General features: G+C 36.3%; 1 protein-coding gene across 4 annotated transcripts in view; it reads right to left on the reverse strand.

Annotated features, from left to right (window-relative positions):
* Nucleotides 1–4,420: 4,420 nt before the first annotated feature.
* Nucleotides 4,421–15,507, reverse strand: part of ALKBH8 (alkB homolog 8, tRNA methyltransferase) — a 67,469-nt gene continuing 56,382 nt past the window's right edge. For all 4 annotated transcript variants that reach the window (XM_057491042.1, XM_057491041.1, XM_057491044.1 and 1 more), the window contains 3 exons: nucleotides 11,472–11,728; nucleotides 7,789–7,938; nucleotides 4,421–6,863 (listed from right to left, as the gene is read on the reverse strand). In XM_057491042.1, coding sequence (XP_057347025.1) covers nucleotides 6,306–6,863; nucleotides 7,789–7,938; nucleotides 11,472–11,728 — 965 coding nt within the window. In that variant the 3' untranslated portion in view covers nucleotides 4,421–6,305. The remainder of the gene's footprint in view (nucleotides 6,864–7,788; nucleotides 7,939–11,471; nucleotides 11,729–15,507) is intronic.

Genomic DNA, 15,507 nt, shown 5'->3' on the forward strand with positions numbered 1-15,507 from the left:
ATCAGTCACTGCCTTTCTATTGCTTACAATAATTTGGAATTCCTAGATATGTGCATTTGTCTTGGTCTAATGATCCCTAAAGGAATTTATGATCACAATCCTTGCACTGCTTTATATTTATTTCTACTTTCACACACTGAGTGAACATCTATCTAGCTGCTCAGCAGTGCATGGACTGAGCTTTAAGGCTCTGCTGGGTTTATTTGCAGATATCTTATGAGGAAAATTTGCTCAGGGCAGCACCATGATGGATCCATGCTTAAAAGCAAGGAGGGAAAGAAAAGGACAAACCAAAATTGCATTTGAACTCAAGGACAGCAGCCCCACAGGGTAGATCCTAAGAAGTGCAGAGAAGTTCCACACTCACCAAGTATGGGGGCATTGCTCACGTCTCCCATTCTCCCACACAATACCTAACCCATCAATTCTGATGGTTCCACCTTCAAATTACACATCCCAAAGCTTACTTTTTCTTAACCACCTCTGCTACTACCACACAGTTGCAAGCCAATCATTATTTCTCACCTGGATTGCGGCCAAAGCCTTCTAACCGGTCTCCCTGCTTTTATCCTCTTTAGGAAAAGGACAGCAAGGTTTTATCTTGAAGATCCCTCTTTAGCTTCCAGGGAAGACAGACTACACAGATGTAGCTAGGAATCAAGAAGTAGAAATAGGTAGTGTAGAGAGAAGTAAAACATTCCCTATCCACTTCTGTGAGTGGAAAATTCAGTTGTTGACTTAACGCCCTGGCAAGAACAATGGACTTACTCTTCAATAAATTCCTGACTGACAGCTGGGGTTGCTTTTTCAAAGCAGAAAAGCAATGAAGAGAATGATGCAAAAAAAAGAATTTCTCTTAATTTTCTTTTTTAAAATGCAAAGGCATAGAGAAATATTCAAAGCAGCAAAAAGAATAAATAATACATTTTAAGACTTTTTATCCTTACAGTCAGTTAACATGGCTTACTTTACCTGGAATCTCAAATTCTCAAACAAAATACAAACTCACATTTAGGAACTGGCTAAGATCATTATTTGTTTAATATATAAATATATAATATTTATATGTATTTAAATAAGTATATATTTAATAATACAAATATTTAAATATATAGTGTATTATTTTCCTCAATAATTATAGAAAAGTTGCATAATTAAATTGGGTTGCCATTTGAAGTAATCCTATTGCAAAGATATATTTTTTAATTGTGTTAATTGTATAAACTTTTTTCAACCAAATGTTAGTCTCTGAAAGTGGGTATCTGAGAATCTATCTGAATTGTGTTTTATTGACTTCTGCAATTATAAAAGTCATAGAATTCTCTCCGTATTCGACTCAGTCTGGCTAGTTTATCAGTTTTATTAGTCTCTAAGAATATACTTTTGGTTTCATTGATGTTCTCCTTTTTTCTATTTCATTGATTTCTACTCTTTATTATTTCCCTTCTGCCTACTTTGCATTTCATTTGCTCTTCTTTTTCTAGTTTCTTTAGACAAAAGTTGAGGTCCTTGGATTCAGGACCTTCTAATTTTTAACATAGGCAATGAGTGCTATAAATGCTCCCCCTAAGTACTATTTAGCAGTGTGGTGGGAGTCCCAAGGCACCCCGCTCCAGTGATTCGCTAGGACTCACAGGACTCAACCTATTATTGTACTCAGAGCAAAGATTCATTATGGCAAAAGGACAGCACATTCAGCCAAGGGGAACGCATATGGGCTGAAGTCCGGAGGAAACCACACACGAGCTTCCAAGAGTACTCTCCCAGTGCAGTCACGTAGGACATTCCTAATTCCCCCAACAAGAAGTTATAAGAAAAAACATGAAATGTTGCCAACCAGGGAAGCTGGTGATTCAGCACCCAGTGTTTATTGGGGACTGGCCAGAGGCACCCTCTGCCTGCCATGAATCCAAATTTCAGACTTCCAGAAGGAAAGCAGGTGTCTAGCATAAGCCATGTTTATATAAACAGGTTAGGCACTAGGAACCACTTTTATCAGTCAGAGTGGTGGGAAGGACTCCGAAATCCAGGTCCCAGACACGAGCCAAGGGCTAACCTTGTAAGTAGATCTTCTGAGGATAGCAATGTCAGACCTTTCTTTTTTCCTGCACACATTTTGATGTGCTTTCATTTTCATTCAGTTCAAAATACTTTCTATTTTCCCTTTTGAAATTCTCCCTGAATCTATGGGTTATTTTCATTGTTGTCAGACAGAACATTTTGTTTTTAGTTTATTTTAATCTTTTTAAATTATTGAGTCATTTTATGACCCAGAAGATAGTCTTTCTCAGTAAATGTTCTTGCATACTTGGTAAGAATGTATATCCGGCTATTGCTGTCTAGAATGTTCAATGAATGTAAATCAGGTTGAGCTGGTTGTGTTGTCATCTATATAACCTTACTTCCTATATACTTATTTTATCAATTACTGAAATCTCCATTTATAATTTTTGATTTGCTACATTTCCTGCCATTATATCAGTTTTTGCTTCATATATTTTGAAACTATTAAGTGCACAAAAGAATAAAGTTAGAGGCCTTACACTACATGATTCCAAGACATACTATTAACCTACAGTAACCAAAACAGTGTGTTTTGGCATAAAAATACATACATAGATCAAAAAAAGATATCCACATATATACGGTCAAATTGATTTTCCAAAGAAGTGTCAAGCAATTCATTTGGAAAAGAAAAATCTTTTTGAAATGATGCTGGAAAAACTGGAACAACATGCAAAAAAGTGAGCTAACCTTCATAGCACATCATATATAAAATTTAATGAAATGGATCATTGATCTAAATGTAAGGGCTAAATGTAAAACTTCTAGATAACAATATGAGATAAAATCTTGGTGATTTGGGTAAGATAAAAGTTTCTTAAATATGACACACACAAAAAAAACCTACATAATTAAAAAATAATTGATAAACCGGACTTCACCCGAATTTAAAATGATTAAAAGACATTGGTAAGAAAAAAAGGCAAGGCACAGACTGGGAGAAATACTTGCAAAACATATGTATGATAAAGCACTTTTATGTAAAATATCCTCAACTTGTATAACTCATGAAAGACAACTCAATTTAAAATTGACAAAAGACTTCAACCAACACTTCACCAAGGAATACATACAAACAGGAAGTATTTAGGGCAATGCAGTAAAAATATAAAAATATACTATAACACACCCACAAGAATGGTTAAGATTGAAGTGACTGATGATACAAATGTTGGCAAGGTTATAGAGTTATTACAACTCTCAAACATTGCTGATGGTAATGCAAACTGGTATGATTCCATTTATAAGAAATTCTAGAAGGCTAAAGTAAAGCAATAGAAAGCAAATCAGTCTTTGCCAGAGAGGAAATTAATTGCACAGGGGCAGGAGGGAACTTTTTGGGGTGATGGAAATGTTCTCTATCTTGATTGTGGTCATTTCATGATTATATGCATTAGTCAGAACTCATCAAATTGTCTACTTAAAATTGATGAGTATTATGTGTAAATTATACCTCATAAAAGCTGATATAAAAATACATTTAAAAGTTTTACCTGTTATTTAAAAAACTTTTTTTACAAATTGTTTTAAAGTTTATATCACACATACATTAAAAGCATACAAATCTTAAGTGTATTATACATTGTTAGTGAATTAACACACCCACATAAATACCACCCAGGGTAAGAGAACATTGTAAACAATCCAGAAGACCTACTCATTCCCTCCTTTCCAAAGCTATTACCCAGCCTTGCCAAAGTATAATTTAATATTGCTTGTTATTGAATTTTCACCTAAGAAAATTGTGTAGTTGAGTTAACCTTACCCAGAGGGGTCTAGCCTTTGCCGTAGGTTCCTGGGATTGATCTCTAAGCCTATATGGAATGTCCTGCCTGTTAGTGTCTGTTCCTTTGGCCAATTTAATCTGTATCCTTTTGTTGAAATAAGCTGTGACCATGAACATAACAGTTTCAGTGAGTTCTGTGAGCCCTTCCAGTAAATTATCAAGAGGGAGTTCTTGGAAACCTCTGAACTTGCAGGTGGTGTTGCCAGGGATTCCTGAACTCTGCAGTTGCTGTCAGAAGTAGTAGTCATCTTGGAGACATCTGAACTATACAGAAATCATATGGTATTTTGTGTGTGACTTCTTTTACTCATCATGTTTCTGAGATTCATTCAGAATGTAGCTTGTAAGTATAGTTTATTTACTTTCATTGTGTTCAGTAACATTGAACTGACCATTATTTACTCACTCTACTGTTGGTGGACATTTGAATTGTTCCCATTTTGCACTCTTATTATTGATAGACCTAAAAAGGAAAAATAGAGAACTCCACATTCACAATGGGGAATTTTGATACATCTGTCACAACTGGTAAGAACAAGCAGACAAAAAAATACCAAACAAACCAAAAAACCCAGTGAGAACATAGTTTTTATTACATAGTTAACAAATTAGACTTGACATCTCCCAACACCTAAAACTCCTATGTGCCTTCTTTGGGAGTAATAATAATAAACATTTCCCAAATGCATACTATGTTCTTATACTACTTTAAGAGCTCTACAAATATTACTTCAATCAATTCTTTATATCTCTTCTTACTTTATGGTTAAGAAAATTGAAAAATCGAAGTTAAGAAAGTTGTCCAGAGTCCCACAGTTTAAAGTGGCAGATTTAGAATTCAACTTAAGAAAATCTGGTTCAAGTGCCCAGTTCTGAATTCTTGTGCTACTTTTCAGTATCTTCCATATTCTATTTCTTCTTGAGTTAATTTTAATATTTGCAGCTTCCTAAAAAATCACCTATTTCATCTACATTGTAAAACTTATTAGCATGAGTTGAACTTCAAAACTGTGATATAATATCCCAGAATTTATATCTGAAATAAAACCATTTTTAGCCCTGTATTCTTTTTTCCTATATCATGAACCTTATGCATTCATCTGGAGGGAACAAGTATAATCTTGTACTGAAATTCCATGTTAAAAATAATCATATCTCATCTAAGACCTATTATTGACCACTACAGCTTTCTGAAAACTTGATGTTTGAAGATAAGCATCACTAAAATATATAATAGTCCAGGCAGCCATCATTCACAAAAAACAGTTTTTCTTTAAGTGGTCCTAAGCATTACTACTACAAAGCAATGAACACTGGAAATAAAGTATTTAAAAAAATAAATAACTTTCCCTTCTGTGTGATAATTTAACCTATGATTAACTTCCAACCTTTGTTCCTCCTGGAAACTTGACCTAATTGGTAAGTTAACTGGGTATCTATGAAATATTTGTAGATAAAAAATACTCCTTGATTGTACCTGGACTGGAGCAAACTATGAATTAACTAGAAACACCCAACGACACCAGAGCTTTGGCTCTAAGGGCATAATTAGGTCTGACTGACGATTCTAACTTTTGCTATTTAAATAAAGGAGTTAAAAGAACATATTTGGGTTGCCTTTAGCACCTGGATCAATGCATTGGGAATACCAATTAACTTGTGGTAATAAACTACAGCGAGAATTAATAGTTATTTTGGCCCTTTAAAAAATCATCTTTTTCTCCCAACTGAAATCTCCTTCCTGCTTTATTTTATTTTCCCTTAGCATTTATCCCATGGTATGGAGTAACTATTTATTTACTCATTGTCTCTTCTCTTCTAGAATGTAAACAAATTTTTCTTCTTCCTTGGCCACTGCTTTCCCCTCAGTACTTACATAGTAACTGGTACATAGTAGGGGTTCAATAAGTGCTGGATGAAGCTCCTAGTAACATATGGGTGTATCTGACCGACTAAGATTTTATTGAGCACCTACTACATGTCAAGCCCTGTGCTGGTAAAGTTTGGTGATAGAGCAGTTATCATCTATGATTTTATAGAGCTAACGATCACAGGTAAAACTTTAGATAATTTTCCACTGAATAGGAATATTTTCTTTATTAAAATGTATGATTATTTTACGAAGATTTAGTTCATTTAGTAACATTTTATAACAAAAGTTTATCAGTACAACTCTGTACATGTGGATTCCAGATACTTCACAAATTACTTGAATCACTTTAAAAAAAACACACCTGCTCCTCCCTATAAGCGAAGCCCACATTTAGGGCCATAATACGGTCAGCCAGAGTATATACTAAATGTTTCTTAACTGGTCTCTACTTCCAAATTTCTCTTGGGCACTCTCCTTTGGTACTTTTCCACAAGTTTTCTCTTTAACTAAAAAACAGTTTCCTTTGTTTAAAAAAAAAAAAAGCGGATCATTTCTTCCCTGTATACATGTTCATAGAGATACTCAGACCTTTTGAAGCATCACACACCAGTTCCCCTGATCATAGCAGCTCTGCAGCACGCTCACGTCAGTCAAAGCCCGGCAGGCAGCTTCCAATTCCCCCCCACTGAACACGTGGTAGTAACGATGAAACACAGCGCTCGGGTCACGAGCTGCCCCCGGACCAGAGGGCTCAAGACGTTTATCTTTACCAGGGTTTCCCTTAAGGTGCCAGGGAACCAGTAAGTCTTGGGAATGAAAAGAAGTCCTGTTAGTGTGAATAGGCAGCTTGGAATTAGTAACTTTCCTTGAATTACATGCTCCCTCCTGAAAGTCAGTAATGGAGGGGACAGAACATGCTGGATCTTGACTGTCCACATTAGGCATTTGCTCTACAAGCAACTCTTGCACTGATGTACCACTGTTGATTGCTTTTTTCTTTTCTTGGCTAATTCTGTTTTCTCTAAGATACTTAGACTTTTTCTTATCATATTCTTGTTCCATTGCCCAGACATAAATGAGTGCCTTCCCACCAGGTCTCAGGAGTCGAACAAGTTCTTGGAGAGCTGTCACTCTACGCTCCTAGGAAAAAAGCATATGGCCATTTATCATCTAGAAAGAGATACAGAGAGGGAACAGGAAAATATAACTGACTATAGGACTGCTTTCCATTAAGATGAACAGCCCCAAAAATCTAACAGAGTATCTTATATAAAACAAAAAAGAAAAAGGGAAGGGAATTTTGTTCTGACGGAAGGGGGAAAAATGTACTGAAGTAGGGAAAAGGAAATAACGCTTTTAATAAAACAGAGGCATAGAGGGTTTTTCCTTTTGTTTTGTTTTGTTTTGAATTAAGTTAAGGTCATAAGGTGTACTGAAAATACTGGTGACGCCAACAGAGTGATATATGAAGTTACTGCTTAGGTCAGGGGAGGGACCACTGACACCCAGACTTTTTTCCTATAAGAAAAATATAAAACATTAAATTCACTTATTTTAATATTAGGAACATGTGTGACTAATTAAAAGTATCAGTGACATCCTACTACCAGTTAACTACTCAAATTTCAAAAAAGAATAGGAAAAGAGGAAAAACAGTATGGGAAGGAAGTAAAACTTGGATATGAGGGAGGGCAGTGAGGGCAGCAAAGGAGGACGAGGAGCTCGAGAGGCCCAGAGCTGATGCCCTCTTAAAGTCTCTCAAAGCTGCAATTCTGGGACTGTGGATTTGAGGAAGGCATTTAAAGACGAGTTAGACTCAGGACAGGAAAAGGAAGGACACATGCAGCCATACAAGCGGAGCCCCGCCAGGCCTCTGTGTGAGCACAGCTCCCATGTGGCTCAGCTCTGTTCCACACGCTTTCTTAACAAATGGGACAAACTGTATGACAATAAGAAAAACATGGAAAGAAAAGCAAAACTAAAATAGGGTCCAAATCTGTAAAATCCATGAAGACTTCTTGCCAATTTAGTTAAAAGATTTTGGAGAGAGAAAGACAATACTTACTGCTGTTGCAAAATGGTGAATAACAGCAATGGAGATGCAGGCATCACAAGACCCACTGCGGATCGGTACTGCCAGCGCATCGCAGACAAAGGCCTGGAACTGCCTCTCCCTACAAATCTCCACAAGCTTTTGGCTACGATCACAACCAATCTATAATAGAGAAAGAAAGGATTTCATAACATCTTTTTTAAACATCATGAGAAATTAAGAGTAATGGGCTTATTCCTCACATACTTCATATGTGAAGTTATTAGACACACTTCATACTCACTGTGAAATGGTCTAAGACCATGATATAATTAATTTTTATAGCCAATACAAAGTCAGATTATAACATTTACTGGGCAGCACTTATTACCTTAACAGGTATCAAACAGAACTCAAATTAGTGAATGGGAACAAAATGAGTAGAATAAAAATGACAGTGGTGGCAATAGGAGGCCCTAACTAGTATGTAAATCATCACTCAGAGCCTTGGTATTTTTGTAGTACTACACATTCAAAAATGGAAATTATTCCATAAATATAGACATTAGTCTTCTTGGGGCAACTACAAATAAAGGACTGAAGGTATCTCTCACTACTATATGAAATACACTGTGATGGCCCAGAGGGCAGGAGAAGGCTGGGTTTGGGGTTTTTTTTCCTGCCTCCTTATGTTTTTCAATATGTATTTGTATAATCAGAAAATAAAGTCCCAAAACAATAAAAAAGTAACACTATTTATTTCATTTTTTAAAGCTATTATTTCTGCTGAACAGCTCACATAGATACCAAGAAAGTGCTAAATTCAAAATTTATAAAATGCTATTTAACTAAACTTTTTAGTTTAACCAAACCATCCTGTGTGAATGACAGCACTGAAGGCAGCTAGCAGTGCCCTTCCATCTTCCCAAGCTGGTGAGGCCTAAAATGCCTTATGCACACGTTAGTTCTGTGTGAAGCTTTTAAGGGCTGGGCCTAACTTCTCTCTAGTTTTGTCATTATTTTTGTACACGGTTTTGCTGTCTAGTTCTAAGAATACATACAATGTGAACATTTAAACTGAGGGGGGAATGACAGGGGCTTAAGAAATGTTAAAATACTGATTAGCAATTATCCCCAGACATTTCTTCTTAACCCAATCTCTGCAATAGAGAAAAAGAAATGTGTAAGACTATCAAGCAGAAGTAGCCACCTCAAGCTTATATTTATCATTTGAATTTTCAATGTAGTAAGCATTAATCATTAGGGTTTGCGCAGTCCATCTAAGAATAAAGAACATGAATCTTCATGTCAAAACAACTCTTACTGAATTAAATCACACAACCATGATAGTCATACTTAATATGAATTTTCTGAATTTCTAATTGGTATTAAACAGCTTCTGTATTGTATACCAGAGCTGCATTAATTTCTGAAGTATAATAAAGGTACCAAGCAAGAGGTCAAGTATAGCAATTTTCCTTTGTTAAATTTTAAGATGGAAAAGTACTAAGTTCGGATTAATAACAACGATGGCACAATTCCCAATTAATTGCTCCCTTTACCTATGTAAGATACATCACTGGCTTATTGCTTTTGTTTATTTTCGCTTGTAGTCTATGCCACTGAGCCAACAGTCACAATATCAAGATGATAATACTACTCAAATAATATGCATATTATATTTTGGGGCTTGCCACCTTTTTACCAATAAAATTTTCATGAAGTCAGAAATTTCAAGTATGCCTGATGCTGACAGCTTGCTATACCTTTCTAAAGGTCAACAGGAAGAAATCCAACGTTATCTGTTAAACAAATACCCAGAGATAGAGCTCAATAACTACTCATCAGAGGAAAGTTATTATCTGAGAACCACATATAAAACAGAACAAAGAGAACAACATTCAAACAAAATGAGACAATTTCCTTCTTCCTGCCAGGCTTTTACAGTTATTTGTACAGAGTGCTCCCTTTCGCCAGCCAGAGAGAGGTGGGGCAATTCCAGCTATAAAGCACCCGGTCTAATGCAGGCCTGGCTCACGCCTGGCTCAGTACTCTCGACTGGCACTTATTTTGCTTGACTCTTCCATATACTTTAGTCAAATATCACTATTCTTCGTCTTCCCTTTTTATTTTTAAACTTCCTTGTATTTTATACTAACATTAGTATAAAGTATTTGAAATTTTCCCTAATAATGTTGTATAATGTCAACAATAGAACAGAAATGGCTTATTTATAAATATTTACATATTAAAGGACTCATATAAAACTACATAATTCTATATGTTAGATGGAGAGCAATGATATAAAAACACTAATATTGGCTAGGCTTATAGCTTACACTTATATTTTAAATCTTCAATAGAATATTAAACATGCAATTCTGGAAGTACAGATAAAAATGAAAGAATATTCAACCTAGTAATCAAATATGCAAACCCTAAAGCAAGATTTCATTTTTCTCTTATTAAAGTATCAAAAATACTTATTATCTTGATCTGGGTGACGGTTACATACATCTGTCAAAATGTATCAAGTTGTACACAAAGTTTGTGCATTTTATTGTACTTTAACTTAAAAAATGTACCTCAACTTTAAATAAATAAATATGAAAAAAATAAAGAATGGAAGAGTAGACTGGCCCCCTTTCCTGTCCTGCCCTCCCTCTAAAAAACAAACAAGTTTTTTAAACCAAAGTACACTATGGTGATAGCAATAATAAAACTTACTCATGTTGGTGGACAGTACAAACTGGATCAACCAATTAAAAAAAAAATTTGGCAAACAATTTTTTAAAGAAGATAAAAATATTCACAACTTTTGGCCAACAGTTAATCTCAAAATTTATCCTAAAAGAAATCCAAAAATATGAAAAAAGCTAATCAGGCTAAAAAGATTGGCTTTTACTGAGTATCTACTATGTATTAAAGCAGATTCTTTGTATTAATGCACTTAATCCTTGTAACATACTTTGAGTTAGGTATTATTATATTACAGATGAGTGAACTATTTTAAAGAGGATAAGCAATTCAATTGGCCCCAAGGTGAACAGCAGTTAATTGGTAGAGCCAGATTTTAAACCTGGGTTTTTCTCTTCCCACAAATCCATGTTCTTCCTTTTTGTCACATCATCTCTCAATGTACATGTTCATCACTGTGTTATTTATAATTGCTGCAAACTGAAAAGACGAAATGTCAGGTATCATCCACCTCACAAAATATTAAGTCCAGGAACTTTATAAGACTACCTATTAAAATGCAAATATTAATGACACATATGAGTTATCAAATTGTATGCATATTCATAACTATATAACAAATTATAGGAAATGTACTATATTTTTCACAATAAACTGGTTTATTAGGGTATAAGGATTATAGGCAAATACCTTTCCTTTCTGAAGGTATACTCCATCCATTTTCTGAAATATGGCTATATTATTTGTATTTCTCAAAAATACACATTTAAAAAACTATTAATGCGTAATTATAAGAAAACCAGACTGACAATATATAGTTTAAAGTGCAGAGAAATAAAAGACAAAGGCACTAAAGTGAAAGAGTATACTAAACTCTAGATTTGAGTTCTGGCTTCCCCAGTAACTAGCTGAACAGCCTAGAAAAACAGTACTCAGATCCCATTTCCTTATCCTAAAAATACCTACTAGTCAGGTTAATATGAGATTCAAATGAAATGACAGAAGCAACAATTACTTGCCATACACAGTTCCTCACTGATTCCAAGATACTTTCCATTTCCACAACCAATATCAGCCACTAGGGAACCACTCGGCAAGGCTTTCAAAAACTCCACAACATGTGGCCAAGGGGTATGTCTCGTGCTGCTGAAGTGTCCAGCAATCTCCTCATAAACTCGATGGACATATTCTTGCTCCAGTTGTGAGGCTTCTTTATCACTCTCTGGAAATGATGGGGGAGTTTCTTTCATCTGGCTGCCACAGACCAAAGAGTAACCTAATGAAAAAATAAGGCAACATAAATCTTTCATTTTTATCCAAGGGATTCATGAAGTATATGTTCTTAAAAGAACATGCAAATCAATCCAAATTTGGTGACTAGGGATAAGTAGGCTCTAATTTATCAGCTGAAAAAACAACTCTTACCTAAGAAGTTCAATTATATGTGTAAGAGGTCTAATATAAAAAGGAGGAGGGGGGAATTCATTTGCAACAAAACATGATTGTAATTGTGCATGCGTCATAATGAAGATGCCTATATTTCATCCTGGAATTAAGGGTCCTCTTATTCAGGAAAGCATCTTGATGGGCCTGACTAAACTGAAAGATATTTAGCTAAATTCACAGGACTTAAAGGGGTTTTTCTCATGGCCGGTGAAGGAGGTAAGAGTTCTGTGAGCTCTAGGACTCTCAGAAGAACGAGATGTAGAAGCCAAGTGTCATTTGGTAATAATCATAAGCATTGAATGAACACTATGTGAAGCAGTTTATTATGTATTGTCTCAATTTTCACCGTAACACTATGAGATAATACATCCATTTTATAGATGAGTAAACTAAAGAACAAAATGTTAAATAATGATCACAAAGTGACAAAGACGGTAAGTCATATAGCTGGATTTGCACTGAGGCAGTAGAGACTCCACAGCCCACATTGTCTCCAACTAAACTGTGTTGCCTCCTTCAATAGAATGAGAAAGCCCTAAAGGTAACAACATCAAATCGAGGAGATAACAGAAAATTTAGCATACACTGTTATCCTAATTAACATCCTAATTATATTAATATTGAAGATGTTCCTTGTTCTGTGCAATAATGTCTAATATTCATTTTAAATCCTTGCCCATTCTTTGCTATACTATAATTTCCCTTTGTCTTCAGCCAAAGTCTGTGACACACGACATCTTTCTATGGATTGTATTCTAGAGAATAAAAAAGGAGTAGTGTTCCCGGACAAACCACAGACAAGACTAAAGCAATGATTAGAATTCACATGGCAGCAAATACTTTGGCTGCAGAGTCAATGGATAAGAAATTTTCCCTAAATATGATTAGAGGATGCCAAACCTTAAAAAGCCTAGAATAGGGGTGGAAGTATCTAGTCCCTACTAATACTAAAGTGAAGCTATTAACATTCTAAGTGAACATTAAGAACAGGGTAGCCCCAGAAAGCTTGAGGGCTCTAAAACATACATGTGGAAATAGATGAGTTACATTATGCTGGCTAAATAAGAATTAAATTACACTATAATATATATTATACTTTTCCTAAACTGGTCTTAGGAAAATTTTGTTCTCTTAGAAATTATAAACATCTAAGTTATCTTAAAAATCCACAAAGTTTGACTAAAAGTATCCAAAAGATGGCCTTCGAATTTTAAAAAATCTATGAACTAAACCATTTGTAAAGTATCTCCTTCATAGAACTAGGAGAATGAAATAATAAACTAAGTAGAGAGTGTGGCACACAGAGAGTGATTAAAAAAAAATCTGTGAACCAAATATACAATTGAGCTTCCACAGCACCCCTTACACTTAATTAATGCCCATAACAGAAACATTTGCATAGGAAACTAGCTTGTCACTCCAACTAAACTTCAAGGTCCTTGAGAACAAGAACCATGCTTTATTTTTCTGTACCTTGTAAAGCTACTAGCAGTGTTAGACACTCATCAAACACAAAATAAATATATTTTAATTGATGCTTTAAGGCCTCAGTGATACTTTTAGCAAAAGAAACAAAAGCCTGTTTTAAGCTTCACTAACATTAACATATCAAATACAGAGATTTCAAATTTTTTAACAGGATATCTTGTAGACATAAGAGTTTTTAACTTAAAACGGTTTTAAGAACAGTACTAAATCCAAAAGCTACTGCTAGATACTGCCATAATCAAAACCCTCAGAATATAAAAAGGATATTACTACAACCACCACCATAAAATATTATTTATAAAATAAAAGAGATTTTTACTCAGAAAGGATTAAAAATGGCGGCATGAGAGGTGAGACAGAGACCTCCTCCTACTACCTCATACTATACGAAAATATAATGAATACAACTAATCCTGAAAGAGCAACAGGAAAGAAGGCTGCGCCAGACTGCATACACCTGGAGGAAATAACAGACCCCCATGGAACAGGGTAATGTACCAAAGCTGGGACCCAGCAGGACCCAAGCACTTCCCCCTGCCAGATCACTGGCAGAAGGAATAGAAACAGAGCAGGGAGAGACTAGGGGCCTGGGACTGTGAACACCCAGCCCTGGAGATCTGCTTTGGGAGCACAAACCTACAAAGCATGGTGCTCTGGTGATTAGTGGGGTTGGAAAGTTAAGACAAGTGGAATATCTGGAGAAAAGGAGATTCCAGCTGCTTGTGGAAAACAGGGATCCATATCTGGCTGATCTGGGAGGGCAGTCTGAGAGACTTCCTAAAAACGAGAGGGCTGCGAAAGGGGCAAGGATTGCACAGAACTTACTGCTCAGGAGAAAGGACAAGTAAACAGAATTGTCCATGCATGCTCTACCCAGCAGGTTGGGAACTTTCACGATCTTCAGGCGCTCTAGCCCCCTGGCTGGCTATGCAGCTGCAAGGCCTCCCACTGTGAAATGCAGCCTGGTGGGCCTTCCTCTGAGCCAGCCCGCACTGGGCTCGCAAACCGGCAAACCCTGCCCTGGCGTCAGGTGAGCCAGAGGAAAGCCCTGCCTAGAGCAGCTACAAAGGCAAAGCATACAGGCTTACACCTATGTGTTCAGCCCACTGGTTCTGGCAGCAGAGAAAGGCATAGTAGCTGGGAAGCAGGAAACAGCTCTTTCCTCTCCCAAGGCACCAGCTCCACTCTCCTGCGACCCCCGACATCGCTCCAAGGGTTGAACTGCTCCAGAAAGTAGAGCATCTGGGCACTAGAGGGTACCACATACAAATATGAAATGCCAAAGGAACCTGATTCAAACCAAAATCTCAACAACCCCAGAGAATGGGTCTAGTGAGACTGAACTAATAAATCCTCCTGAAAGAGATTTAAAAAATCATAAACATGTTCCTGGAGGTACAGAAAATATTCAAGAACTCAGGAACGAATTTAGGATGGAGATCGAATCATTGAGGAACACACTGGAGGGTATTAAAAGCAGATTAGATATGGTGGAGGAGACGATAAATGAAATAGAAATTAGAGAAGAGGGATACAAAGAAGCTGAGGCACGGAGAGAAAAAAGGATCTCCAGGAATGAAAGAATACTGAGAACTGTGTGACCAATCCAAATGGAACAATATTCATACTACAGGGGTACCAGAAGAAGAAGAGAGAGAAAAAGGGATAGAAAGTATCTTTGAGGAAGTAATTGCTGAAAACTTCCCCAATCTGGGGAAGGAGATAGTTTCTTGGGTCATGGAGGTGCACAGATCTTCCAACACAAGGGACCCAAGGAGGACAACACCAAGATATAAAATAATTAAAATGGCGAAGATCAAGGACAAGGGCACAGTACTAAAAGCAGCCAGGGAGAGAAATAAGAACACATACAAAGGAAAACCCATCGGGCTATCATCAGACTTCTCAGCAGAAACTTTACAGGCCAGAAGGGAGTGGCAAGATATATTTAATGCAATGAAGCAGAAGAGCCTCAAACCAAGAATACTCTATCTGGCAAGATTATCACTTAAATTTGATGGAGAGATTAAACAATCTCCAGATAAGCAAAAGCTGAGAGTTTACCTCCCACAAACCATCTCTACAGTCTATTTTGGAGGGACGGCTATAGATGGAAGTGTT

Source organism: Manis pentadactyla, chromosome 13 (assembly GCF_030020395.1).
Source record: "Manis pentadactyla isolate mManPen7 chromosome 13, mManPen7.hap1, whole genome shotgun sequence".
In the NCBI taxonomy this organism is placed as follows: Eukaryota; Metazoa; Chordata; class Mammalia; order Pholidota; family Manidae; genus Manis; species Manis pentadactyla.